The sequence below is a fragment of the Phycodurus eques genome, chromosome 16 (assembly GCF_024500275.1).
Source record: "Phycodurus eques isolate BA_2022a chromosome 16, UOR_Pequ_1.1, whole genome shotgun sequence".
NCBI lineage: Eukaryota > Metazoa > Chordata > Actinopteri > Syngnathiformes > Syngnathidae > Phycodurus > Phycodurus eques.
The window spans coordinates 14,184,480-14,198,815 of record NC_084540.1 but is presented as its reverse complement, the minus strand read 5'-3'; the positions used below and the strand labels follow the sequence as shown (position 1 = coordinate 14,198,815).

The 14,336-nt window shown below is 39.8% G+C and overlaps 1 protein-coding gene across 2 annotated transcripts in view; it reads right to left on the bottom strand.

Annotated features, from left to right (window-relative positions):
* Window positions 1-5,975: 5,975 nt before the first annotated feature.
* Window positions 5,976-14,336, bottom strand: part of LOC133415390 (protein phosphatase 1 regulatory subunit 29) — a 71,141-nt gene continuing 62,780 nt past the window's right edge. For both annotated transcript variants that reach the window (XM_061701411.1, XM_061701413.1), the window contains exons 2-3: window positions 11,565-12,196; window positions 5,976-10,993 (exon numbers count right to left, since the gene is read on the bottom strand). In XM_061701411.1, coding sequence (XP_061557395.1) covers window positions 8,498-10,993; window positions 11,565-11,903 — 2,835 coding nt within the window. In that variant the 5' untranslated portion in view covers window positions 11,904-12,196 and the 3' untranslated portion in view covers window positions 5,976-8,497. The remainder of the gene's footprint in view (window positions 10,994-11,564; window positions 12,197-14,336) is intronic.

Here is a 14,336-nt window from a genome sequence, read left to right as displayed (position 1 = left end):
GTTCAGTAAAAAAGATCCAGACTCTCAGATCTTGAGGCAACAATTATACCGTACGGCTCCGCAGAATGACAAAAGAGGCAGGTTTTTACAACACAAGAGACAGTGGAGCTTTCAAGACCATGAATAGATTTGTTCTCTAGCCATGTTCAACAATTTCAAATTTGGATCTTTCACGAACGACACATGGTTTAGTGGGGCCCTACTAAAACATACGTTAGGCAGCTTGTATATTGTCACTATTAAGGATAGCTTTGTTGTAGGCAAAAACTCCAAAGACTGATTTTAATTACAAATTTATTGCAAATATAGAAATAGATCTTTTGTCCATAAATTGCAATGGGAACATGTCAGTACCAGCAACAAATAATACATAAAGCAAAAAGCAAATTTTTTCCATGTACCACCGTCCAAACTTTTGCATTGTCTTTTGTGTGAGACTCCTAAATAATCCATTTAAGTCAAAATCATTTTTTAAAAAATGATGCAGTTACAGCCCCTGACTGCAAATAAGAAAGAAAGAATAGCGAAAAGAGCCTTGTCAATACAGCTATACAAAATCAGTTTGGCCACTTGACGAATCACAAGGATGATGATAATACTTCACCCACACTCGTAGTTGCCAACAAATGTAACTAATTCCATATCACAAATGGCCTCAAATTCCATCAATAGGTCGGCATTGTACCAAGAATGGTCTTGCCAAAACGTATGTTGCCAAAATATAATATCTCTTAGGACCCTAGAACAGCTAATATCATTTGACTGTCTAGAACTCCAAATTGCAACCTGTCCTTAGTTTATGAGTCGATTATGGCAGAATGACAAGGGTCTTGGTAATTTTAAGGAGCTGTTGACAGACAATATTTGTTTTTGGGGAGGGGACGTGGTGCAATGTTGCACTGTTTCACTATAAATGAAAATAAAGAAATGAATAGAATAGATTATGAGCATGTATGAAAGATGGACTGTGGCGTCATCAATAATATGTGTATCTTTTGTGATGTCACAAGAGAAGACTCACAGACTAGGCTAATCCAGATTGAATTTAGATGTAAGGATATGCAAAACAAGTTTTTGTTGTTTCAATGAATGGGCATCTTTTCAACACAATCCTTCATTTGATTTCCTTTATGAGTTGAGGATGGTATTTCTAATCAACCAGTTGTCAATTCATACTACGACTTCTATTGTTCTGGCCACAGGACAACACAATTGGATTGTGAGTTTATCATAAAGAATCCATCCTCTGCAATCTAGGAGCATAACAAATATTTAATCAGAATTGTTGGATACCGACGTCTGCTCAGTCCAGTGAGACCTTTCAATAAGCACTGCTCTGGAGGTTAAAGAAATGTCATTTCTGACTTACAAAATGCCCCCCAAGCACTAATAAATGTCTGACTCATGTGATTATGGTGCAATCTCATCCAATTAAAACATGACTCCCAAATTAGATCCCAGATGCGAAATAGCCACACTGACAAGTTGAGTATCCGTCCGTGCAAGGCAGATCCCCATCTCAAACAAGAGGAGGGCGTAAAGGCAAATTGTGTTGAATAAAACTGGCAGTGGCATTTGAACACCAATTACTAAGGAATACGTCAAAGTCGATGGAATTTGTAATAAAGTGTTCCGTGATTGATGTAAAAAAAATACACACTTTTGATATTTTTAGTTAATATACACACATATATAAATGGAATTCATTTTATAGTGCACAACAAAAATGATTGCTATTTACTGCAAGAGTCTCAATGGTGACATTGTGAACAGAAAAGCAATGCTTAACTAATACTATGGCATCACTGGAAGAGCAAAAACATTTGCTAAGCATCCCATCTGATTTCTCTAATGTCTTCCCTATATTTCCCACAGCCACTATGGGTGCATGTTTATATTGTGATAATACATTTAGTCGCTGTTTTATAAGCAGTTATCAGCGAATGCTGTGACTTATAATATAATACACATTGTTTCCATCCATCCATTTTCTTTACCACTTATCCTCACTAGGGTCGCGGGCTGCTGGAGCCTATTCCAGCTAACTGCGGGCGAGAGGCAGGGTACATCCTGAACCGGTCGCCAGCCAATCGCAGGGCACAGAAACAAACAACCATTCGCACTCACATTCACACCTACAGGCAATTTAGAGTCTTCAATCAAGCTACCACGCATGTTTTGGGGATGTAGGAGGAAACCAGAGTGCCTGGAGAAAACCCACCCAGGCACGGGGAGAACATGCAAACTCCACATAGGCGGGGCCGGGGATTGAACCCGGGTCCTTAGAACTGTGAGGCTGACGCTCTAACCAGTCTCACCGTGCCGCCACAAAACATTTTTTGCTCTGTTATCTTTCTTTTTGTTTGCATTTCTGTTTCTAATGGCTACAATGGCCTGAGTCTGTATTGTCTCTATTTCTTCCATCCATCCATTTTCTATCCCAATTATTTTAATTTGCGTCGTGGGTGTGCTGGAACCTATCCCAGGTGACTTCTGTCCAGAGGCTGGTACACCGTAGACTGGACGCCAGCCAATCGCAGGGCACGCATAGACAACCAAGCATTTAAATTTACATTCACACCTAAGGACAATTTAAAGTTTTCAATTAACATGACACGCATTTTTTCGGAATGTACCCGCAAGTACCCGCAGAAAACCCACGCAAACACGTCGATGACATGCAAACTCCACACAGGAAGACCAGCCAGAGCTCCGATACAAACCCATGACCTCTGAACTGTGAGGCGGTCTTGCTAATCAGTCGGACACCGTGCCGCTGGGTATTTCTATTTAAATGTAAGTTTTACAGCGGTTAAAGAGTTTCCCAAAAAAAATTCTTTACAGCAATATGTTTTTCATTCTTGTCTCCATTTTCATAGAGCTGGGGTCACCAACATGGTGCCCGCAGGCATCAGGTAACCCCCAAGGACGACATGAGTAGCCTGCCGGCCTTGTCTAAAAATAGCTCACCAGTTAGATGTTTCTATTTTTGTGTGTTGCTGTTCTACCAAAAAACAAACACACAAAAAGACAATTACCAGTGAGCTGCATTTAACTTTTTTTTTTTTTTTATTGCTATTCTGTTTTGAATAACACTTGAATTTGAGTCAATAAGAAAACAAACAAACAAATAAACAAAAAACCTAGTATAGGTTATCAAATCATTCAGTATTGTAGCATATGACCAAACCTTAGTGTTCGTGGAGACAAGCTAGCGGGCGCTACGGCGATGAGATGGTTTACCCCCCAAACATTTGGCCAAATTTGTTATTTCAGAAGTGTGTATCAAACTGGTAGTCCTTCACATTAATCACATTAAAATTTGGTGAGCTCTTTCTTTTGGATGACATTTGTCAAAGTTTGATAATCCAGAGTCACTCCACTTCAAATGAAGTTCATCATTTCCCTTTATTTATCTGTCTCTTTTTTTTTAAATACGAAATGTTGTGCCATCTCTTATGTGTTGCTTTACTAGTCTGTGAGTTTGGCAATATTTTGGATTGGGCAAAATAATAATAATTAAAAAAAAAGATTAAATAAGCAAATATAACAAGTGATTTCCATCAAGTGGCCATTCAACATGAGAGTAGCTGATGAGCAAGGGAAACTAGTGTTGTAGCACACAGAGAGTGGGTGCCCGCCGAAGCAGCTGATGCTCTGTTATTGATTCAGAATTAAATCATCACCATCAGAACATTCCGAGTTTGGCGCAGAAAATTCTTCTACGAGCAAATTAGAACCACATGATGTATTAATCTTGAAAAATATGACTATTGAAGCGATCCATGTTTACAAAAAACAAACAAAACAAAAAAACTGTGGGTGCAACACCAAGAACAAGTTTTGCAAAAATTAAGAATTGCAGTTACAACTTCGCAATGTGTGATAGTTTCTCAACAACCACCAGGTTCAGACATTTCCGCAAAAAAAAAACAAAAAAAACTAAAGTAGCAATGTAAATATCAACAGTTACAGAGAATAAAAAATTAAAACGCTAAAAAAAAATGCTTAAACGTACAGCCCCTAGTTGTTTTTGTTTCATTGTACGGCCACTCATTTTACACAACAATATATATTCTTTTGTCTCCCAAAAGTACAGAGAATCATGCAAATATACAACTTTCTTTTATTTAGCATACTATTAAAGGCTTTCTCTGCTCTTAATCTGTTATAACATATATCACTGCATGTAATAAAGTCCCAGCAACCCCACAATAATAAAAACAAAACAAAAATCAGAAACACATCGGAAAAAAACGTAATAAAAATAAATACACAGACATATCAAGAGCTCAGGCTGAGTACAAAACATCCATAGAAGCATTTTTACAGTTTTTTTTTTTGTGTGTGTGTGTTTGTACAAAATTAACATATTTCACAGATTCTTTTTAATCCTTGTGTCCTTCTTTGGAAACTGAACTGCAAATACATACATTTCACCCATGAAAGAGTAAAGCAATATATTTTTGAAGTGAAAATCCATTTCCCATGGGCAGTCATGTGATAATTCTTAGTTAAATTGGGCTAGCATGGAATTCAAGTGCTCTTCTGCTCAGAAAACTACCATTGCAAGTTGTATAGTAGAAAAACACTTGGGGCTTTGATAATGTCTGACATTCACATGAATTGTCCATCCGGCACATACAGTACTAATGAAGGTTGTTCAATTCAACCATTTGTTTTCTTTTCCGCCATGAAGTGCTTGGCAGATTGGAAGGATGCGTGGGAAGTGTTTTCACTGTGTGAAAGTGACCAAGAAATCAGTAAAGCCATTTGTCTGCACTTACAAGTAAAACTTCAGAAGCAAAAATGATATGCATTTGACTGAAATGCATTAAACTATCCACACTTAATAGATAGGTCGCTAAAAACTCAACAAAGGGATGGAAGATGAAATCATTTCCTGTCAGGCCCAATTAATATCTGCACCCAAGTAAAAACACAGTAAACCCTTCTTTAAGGCTTTAAAGCTGGACTGCTCTTTATTCATTGAAAGCAACATTAGCCCCCTAGACGTTGCTTATGTGTGCACTCGTAACTTAAATGTGTAGTTGCTTCTCCTCAAAATCTAGTTGGGTCAGTGTAGCGCATGGCTAAATTCTACATTATATTACCCATTTGTGTGCCTGCATTGGGCCAAATACCTCCTCTCATTGCTCTGCTCTTTTCTGAAGACCTTGCTCATTAGAATTGCTTTTCAGTAAAATACTGCTGTTAGTTTAATAAGTGTGACTCATTCTTACTCACTTGCCACTGTTGAGGAATGGGGAATGGATGAGAAGGCAAAAAACCCAAAAACAAACAAAAACATTATTTCAACAATCAACTCCAGTTCACAAAAAAAAATATTTTTGATCTTGTCTGAATTGATCATCTTAGGTGATTTAATAAAATGTTTGATTAAACACTATCCAAATCTGTTTGTGTTCCTACTCTGTGCCTTGCTTGCTTTTGACTAGCCAACCCAGTTACTCTACCTCAAAGATACATAAATAGTAACTGTAACATACAGTATGTGCAATGCGATTTTATAATATTATCAATTTCATACCGCTGTAATTAGCCTCCCCAATATATATTAAATACGTATAAAGCTCGGAATCATTACATTCTCAAATTATCTTCAAATCATCCACAACTGCAGTGTTTCCTAATTTAAGTACTGTAATAATATAAAAAAGTGATTGTACATGAAAGGCTCATTTTAATTAATTTAATTGTCTTTAAATATAAGCGAGCTCCAATAATTTAGCCATAGAAAATAATACATTTGAGCTTTACAGGGTCCTTATGAAGAGGTAATGTACTTTTGTAAGTTACCAAGGCTTTGACATTGTCAGATAGTCTATATTCTGTATATATATTAATATTGCAACTGTTTTGTGTACTGTACTGTGCTATTCATTTCCATGGTTTGTGTCAGGATTTCAATGATAATAAAAAAAAAAAAAACTGACAGTGTCAGAAACAGGCCTCATTTGAGCAAAAGCACTGGTTTTGACACATAAGAAACACTGGCTTTTAATGTGATTAAAAATTAAAAGCTGTATCAATCAGTAAAAGGTTTGAATTTGGAAATCATTGAGCAGAAGAACACTTTAATACACATCTGTTCTCATATCGATACCATCAATACAAGAATTTCACATTATGAATAAAACAGAAAAGTAATTGATGCAGTATCACCAAGCTGTAATATTTGATGGCAGTTCAAATAAAGATCAATCCTGACACAAGTGATTAAATCAATGTCAGCCGTCCCAGTTAACATGGATATTTGACTTCTAAAGCCGTCAATGGCAGTGAATGTGTTAAGAGAGCATACTGATAATTATACTCCAGTTCTTTCATATTGTTTTAGTAGTCAAACAGTTCAACACCAAATAAGGAAATACTGTCCTCTCAAATAGTGAAAATTGGCTTTGAATCACAGTAACTGGGCAACTTTCTCTCATAGTAGCAGATCAGACAGTGAACATTTTCCATGATATGCCAAAGTAGGTGTATAGTATTGAACTGACTCTATAATATCTTGCACGCTAACTGTGCCTGCAAGTCTTAATTTGGCAACTGATGCAAAGAAAGCGATGTGTTCTCATGATAATTTTGTAGAAGATTGTAAAGAAGTTATGCAAAATATTAGTACCCAACAACAGAGCTTTATTCTGCTCAGCCTAACATTCAATACGGGGGGGGTTAAAACATTTTATTAAATATTCCATTAAAAATAACAACTGATCGTTAATTTTTTTTACCAAACTAAACAAAATGTCAAATTTCTGTTCAAGCTTACACTCGAAGTAGTATTAATTATAGTGCAATACCTTTTGTACAAAATCCTACTATTCTTTTTTGGTCAGGTTAAAGAAAGATCGAAATTGAGAAAAGAAAATGGAAAAGAACCAAATAGAGATACACAAAAATGTTGCTCTATACTAACATATGCTCACAGTTTAAACTATCCCAAGCATACTCCCTTACAACTCCTATATACAATCAACATGTGGTTGCATGAAATTGAAGAGTGGTGTGCTATGAATGACACGCATTGATTAATTGTGTAGAAAGACCTGATTTTAGAAATGCCTCTGCAACATATTTGTTTCCAGTGTAGCCCTAAATACAAATGGGAGGCAAGGATCACTTAAGTTTTCACATTTGAGGGTAGGGAAAAAAAGAGCCCAAAAAATTTACATAATTTCACAGCAGTTTAGGTAGGCAGATTGGAGATCCCACACAGATTGTTGTAATGGAAAAGGCCAAATTAAAGAAAATACTTTCAGTACATAAATGAGATGATGGCTGTAGTAGCAAGAGGCACTGCGCTACTTTAGAATAATGACGTGTCATAATGTATGTCTGGAAAATAACACATAATAACACTGCTGTTCTTTGTGCATTCATCCATGTCTTTCGTCATGTGGAAAGAATTATACATAGTCAGACATTTATTTAATAGGATATTCACAAGTATTCATTAAAATCAATTTGGGCATAGATGATCAAATCTGACAAGGCATGCCAACACCCACGTTCATGACCACACACGCACGCACGCACACACTCGCACACACACACACACACACACACAAAAATAACCACAACAGAAGAGAAATGTTGGTAGTAAATTGAAAAGGGGTCGTATCACTTTGTTAATTTAAATATCAAAGGATTTGGAATGTTTTTTCAACTTTGTACAGTGTGTCCTCTTACATTGAATTTGCTTAAATCGGATTTCCTTCACAATTACTTCCTGAAATCATCCAACCTTCCTTCACATTAATTATCACCAAACCCTAATATGGGATCTTTTTTATGTCATTTATTTGAGCATAAAATTGCATTAATCAGAAAAAAATGTGGTGTACCACCATGTTTCTGGCAATGATTTAATCTCTCGTGAAGTTTTGATGCAGGTTCCACTTAACATTTGTACTTTTGGCTGTGTGGAAGCTGCTTTTGCAAATGTCAATATATCTGCCCCATCTGGTATCTAGTGGTGGAGAAGGTGAGCCAGTATTTGACTCTGTCAATAATTCACATTTCAACAGCTCCAACGGAGCCACCCTCTCAGATACAAATTATATTACATTTCAGTCCCAAAGACTAAAAACATGGCACTGAGTAAGTACTGTCTAAAAGATCACAAAATGTGACCACCGCACAAATATTACTAGACTGCACAGTTAGCTTTTGCTCCCTGTGAGATAAACAAAACCTGCAATTGTTAGAATAATCCGGAAATGGTGCTACAATGAAGTGTAAAATAAAAGACCATAGTGAGTTACAGTATATCCCAGGTATCCCAGGCACAGTTGCACAGTCTGTGCTTGACGCACAATACTCTAAACACTGAGCATGCCAAAAAAAATAAAAGGCAAAACTGTGTCCAACACATTTCTTCCCTTTAAGAAATTTCTCCTAGCCCAGAAAGGGCACCTTAAAACCAGAAGTAAACAAGCTCTTTTCCTCACAATGCTCAATACTGGTCCCCCAGTCAAAGCTTTTGCTGTGCAGACACACCCTTCCAGTAATCCAGGATGTCATGCAGGTCCTCACCTTTAGCGAATTGCACCTTTTTTCGAAGGGCATTACCGGCCGTTACGTAACAGGCCTCATCACGCTGGCCTTTACGGTAGGGACGAAAGCGCTCCCAGATCCTCAGTGTGCTCTCTGAGGAGTACTCTGGGCTGGAGGAGTAGCCAGAGTAACTGGAATGGTGGCGAGATGGCGAAAGCTGGGAATAAGATGCTGCATCCTTACGGGAGCGCGACAGAGGCTTCAGGAAGGAAACCTTCTGGGCTGGGGACCCCTGATGGGAGCCATCATAGTAAAGAGCTGGGACAGAGTGGCGGTGCTCTGAACAGTGGTAGTCCTGCTGCACCTCCAACTGCTGCTGTTGTTGTGTCTGTTGTTGGTAATGGTGCGGATTTTGGTTTTCTTGATGTTGGGCACCAACACCACCACTGTCGCAACCACTGCCACCCCCTCCAGTGCAGTTCATACTCCCCACTAACGGCAATCTTTCCAGGGGTTCCCCGCAGCCCACAGGACTGGCGCGGTCTTGGTACTGTTGTTGCTGATTGCAGGCATCTGGACTCCTTGGCTCTGGAACATCCAGGCTATAGACACGAGCCCCTCCACGTTCCCTTTCCCAACCCACAGAGCCGCAAGAGGCGGTGCTGCTCTGTTTCTTGACAGCATTTACAATTACCACAGCTGCATCTGCACTCATTTGCCGCTGAATGGGGCGTACGGCATTGGCTGGTGGAGGCGGCCTGTAGGGAGGGGTAACAACAAATCCACCACCACTGATCCCTGGGCGCTCAGAAAGTGGGGTATTCAAAGCAGGGAGTGGGAGCGGCGGTGGAGGTGGAATTTTGTTAACGTGGCATGATTCAGTCATCCCTTGAGAAAGTGTTATTAAGCCACGAGTAATAGTGGCGGTGCTGTTTGGGGGTGGGGAGGTAGGGTTGGAGGACTTTGTAGGATTTGGGGAGGAGCCCGAAGTAGCAACAGCTGCTGCATCCAGCTTCAGCGCATCAATGCAGTTGTTTATAATTTGGTTGACTTTGTCCACCTCCATGGCTATGGTCGAAATCTCTGACGCAGAGCCATGTCCATCGTCATCTGAGTCATCCCCAACATCAGTGCCGTCATCGTCCCGTAAATCTTCCCCACGAATACCTCCATGCCCACTATCTCCTCCGAGCCTCTCAATTCCTGCCCCTCCACTTCTGATATCCATGTAGTTTGCTTTACTTGTCATGGCTTCTGAGAAGGCAGTGGCCATTTTTTCCACCTGGGGAATAGAGGAAAGTCTTGAGGAAGTAGTGTTAGCTGAGTGAAGCATTCCAGAGCTAGAAGATGTGGACATGGGAAGCTTGCCCCCATGGTGGTGGTGATATTGGTGGTGTTCTCTGGTGTGTTCCTGAAGCTTGTGGACTGCTGCTGGATCATTTGCAACTGCTGCCGCCACCTCAGGTCCGTAACGCATTTCCAATATTGTTTTCTTTACACAGATAGACTTCTTCTTTTCATCATGCATGCGTTTCTTACGTAAACAGTAATAGACAAAGCCCAAAACAATGAGCATCCCAAACAGACAACCCACAATGGTCATTATGTAGTGTGTCGTGGTTGATGGTGTGGGGAGTATGTTGTTTGGATTTTGAGAACGCGTGGAAAATTGGAGGCACGTGTGGTTATATCGTTGGGAGTTACGGATGGATGCCACACAGAAGGTGTAATTGGTGTGCGGTTTGAGCTTGTTGAGGGTGATCATTTCCTTCTTGTTCTTCAGAGTCATAACATCAGACACATATGTGTGGTTGTGTTGGGTTAGTATATACATTTTGCTAAAGGGCTTCGGAATCTGGACAAAGAGAGAGGCCGAGGACAAGGAGACCTGATGGAGCTTGATGCTGGGAATGAAGCTGTTTTCTGTGGATGTGGAGGTGTTTGGCTGGTGGTAAGGTCCCACACCGCCAAACATCTCAGGACCAATTCCAGATGGACCATCCAGGTCTGGTGGAAGGGAGGTCATTCCATGAATCATCACTCCATCTCTGCAGTGGGAGTACAAGATGTTTTTGGCATTTCGACCAGGGTGACCGGCAGGAATGGGGCTCAGTAGGGGAAAGCCAAACATCTCCCGAGGCGTCTCACACTGGAGACGATCATAGGTGTGTGTGACGTTGTTAAAGGATTCTAGCCAGATTAGGAAGCTGTAAAGATCGCAGCCACAATGGAACGGATTTGCTGCCAGTTCACAAACCATTAGGCGATTGAGAACAGTGAAGGTCGATGGATCAATGCGGGCAAGTTTGTTGGACGACAGATCAATGCTGCTAAGGCTGGGGCACTCCCATAATGCATTGCTGGCAATAACTTCAATGAGGTTGTGCTGGAGGAATAGACATTGCATGCGGCCGAGCCCTCTCATCATACCCTCTGTTAGGTTGGTCAACTTGTTGTAGCCCAGTTGAAGAACCTAAGAGACACAAATTCGTGTATGAATACCAAAATATGGCCTAATATAGTGATTCTCAACTGGTGTGTCGGGACCCAAGAGTGGGTTCATTATGGGTGGGTCGCAGACAGGGAGCAAAAAATTACAGGAGGGCCTTACCTTGGTTTATGACAGCACCCATAAATGATTTACTATTTTTCATTTGATTGCTTTATATTCATGGGTTTTACAAAGCACATGTAAAGGTTAAGGAGTTTCCTAAAAACAAAAGATCAGTGCCAACAAGAGACAAATTAAATTTTGTGGCTGTATTTTGTGTAATTGTGGTATTTATTTATTTATGCACTTATAGTTGTCCTGTTAATATTCAGTTTCTTAACAGGGTACTCCGAAAGGCAGTTTGAACATGCAAGCAAAATATATTTTTTATTAACAATACAATTTATTTGCTGTTCTTAAATCAAAATGTGGGTTGCAACTTAGCGACAATAGGAAGACGTGTGTCCCGGGATGACAACAGTTGAGAACCATTCGCCTAATACACTGTGATTGTATGGTTTGTGTTGTCATTTTTTGTATTGTTTCTGATCACCTGGAGGTTAGCTTGTCCCGAAAAAGCGCCGTCTTCGATGTAGCTGATTTCATTCTTGGTGAGGTTGAGGTCTGTGAGGTTGGTAAAGCGGTACATTGAGTTTAAGTGCACCGCTTTCAGCTTGTTCTCATTGAGTCTCAAGTCATGGACAGTGTTGTTGATGTGTTGTGGAATGGTCTCGTAAGGTGGCTGGTTCTGACTGCAGATAGCCAGCCACACATAACCTTTGTCCCCTTCAATGAGCCAGCAGTCCCCATTGACCACGCTGGGAAAGCGGGTGGCAATTAGGAGTGAGGAGAGAATAACAATGAAACCCGAAGTGGTGGAAAGACTCTGCATGATGAAGATGAAAGAGGGGATTTTATTCTAATCAGGAGGACAAATGCAGGGGCAGGCACAAAGGAAGGGTGTGTTTGTTGGAGAAAAGAAAGTAGCAAAGGTGTCTGGGAAGGACTGTGGCAGAGGAGGAGGAGGAGGGTCTGTGTAGGGTATAGAAGAAAGGGTTTATAATGCCAGTCACAGCTTTAGGGCTATCATGGTTGATTAGCAGGTCACACGGGTTATGCCATATCTTTTTGGGCTGCAGTGAGGGGAGTCACAGCTTGTCTTCATGCTCTCTCAGGACCTCAGCTCTGTGGGGACAATATAAGAAAAAATGCATATATTTATATGGAGGACATATATATTTTATGACTTCATTTTAAAAGGATTTTCATAAAAATTGTATTGCCTTTCTGTCTATTATGTTGAAATGAACTGGGTGAACTAGAGTATGTGATTTCTCCCAGCTAGTTAGCGCAGAGCGGTAATGATGACCATGAAAAAGTAAAACAACTGCAAATATACACACAAAAATATACAGTATGCTGTACATAAAACATTATCAATACATATGATAATCCAGCCACCCATTTTCAATGCAGCATATCCTTGTCAGGGTGGTGGGGACATGGAGCCAACCCACGCGGCATATACAGAAGTCAGGTGAGCGTACCACAATATTATAATTGATGATACCATTATAGTGATTTAAAAGGTACAAAAAAGTACACTCGTTTCCTACAGTTAAAATTTGGAATTACAAACGATTTTAAGTAGTTTAAGTCAACACAAACGTTCCTAAACTCGACTTGTCGCTGATGATGTCATTGTTTTTTTTTCAGTACAATACTGTTACGACTACTAATACTAATAAAGTTTTTTGTTTGTTTTTCACAGCACCTTTATTGAGTGTCAATTAGTCATGCATCTTGTGATTTGCTCGGACCGGTGTTCACTATACATCAAATCAGGCTGTAATTTGTTCAGGTTCGTATTAGAATTTTCCATCCATTCATGTTCTACTGCTTATCCTGTTCAAGGTCACAGGTGAGCTGGCGTGTATGCCAGCTGACCTCGGGTGAGAGGCAGGGTACACCTATACTGTCTGCCAGCCAATTACAGGGCACGTGTAGACAAAGAACTTTTTCACACTTACATTCACACCTATTGGGACATAACTTTTTAAAATTATTTCTATTATATTATTATTGCTCTATTATTATATTATTATTGCAAGTTTGGGGAACGTAGTAACCTGAGTAACTATAGAAACCCCACAAAACGGGAAGAGCATGCAAACCCACAGAGAAAGGCCCAAGTCGAGATTTGAACCAGTTCATTTTGACTGCGAGGAAGACTCACCAATCACACAAAACACCATGCCACCCTCTTTAGTCTTCTTAAATATTTGTTGCTTTGATGCAGAAGAAATGTGGGATCTAAGTGATTTGATTCTCCCTTTTAGTTTTTAATAAGAACCAAGACAGTAGACAGTCATTGATTTTACAGGTGACGAATGCTTAAGCTTTTAAATTGTTCTTCAGTGTTTCCTACACTCTGGTAGTGGAGTAAATACATTATACAGAAGAATGCAATAACCCTGCTCTGATCTAATTACAGTATAAACAGAATGTATAGATCTGCCTATTTTCCAATAGGTGCTGGACGTTTTCATCGTTATTATTGTTTATGGCAACCTTTTACTGCATCCGTACTCTCTCACCCTCTCCCCTTCCTGCTTACATCTAATGCAATGAGGTCATTTCAGCTTTGTTTGGCATCTACATATTCTGCTGCCGTTAGCACCTCAGGCCGCAGAGCAAAGGACTGAGTGGCAATAATCATTCCAAAAATGAGAGCACGTCTTCTCCCCTCAGACATTCTTTGTTTCCTGGCGAAAAACAAGCTCTGTATCCCATCTGCATTTCATTTGAATAGCAGTCAAGTGTTTACATAAGTGGAGGATTAGCAGCCTGTTGCATCATGATATAAATTGCCTACTTGCTGGTTGAATGGCTGGAGGAAGCATTCCTCATACGACATACGTTATACAACCTGGCACTCCCTCTCCTATATGTGCTTCCTTTAATAAAGTGTTTCTTTGTAGAATGCTTTATCTTACATACTTTCATGTTCCATCACTTTCCCACATTCTTATACTGGCCTCTTAATTTCCTTTATCATCACACCAAATACCATCAAAATGTCTTTCACTCGGTGGAACAAGACACTTTTGTTTTTTTCCTTTGTGCTCCAAATTCTGACACAACAGAGAACTGAACTCCTTCATGTCTATTCCAGTCCACACTCTCCGGAGGTCGCCATCTTCCTTTGTAGTCCATTAACTACTGCAGGAAATTGTCGTAGCAAATAATGGGAAGTGGTCGATTTCATTAAAATTGTAATTTACACGCTGCATTGTAGCGACGACAAATACACTAGTAAATCAAA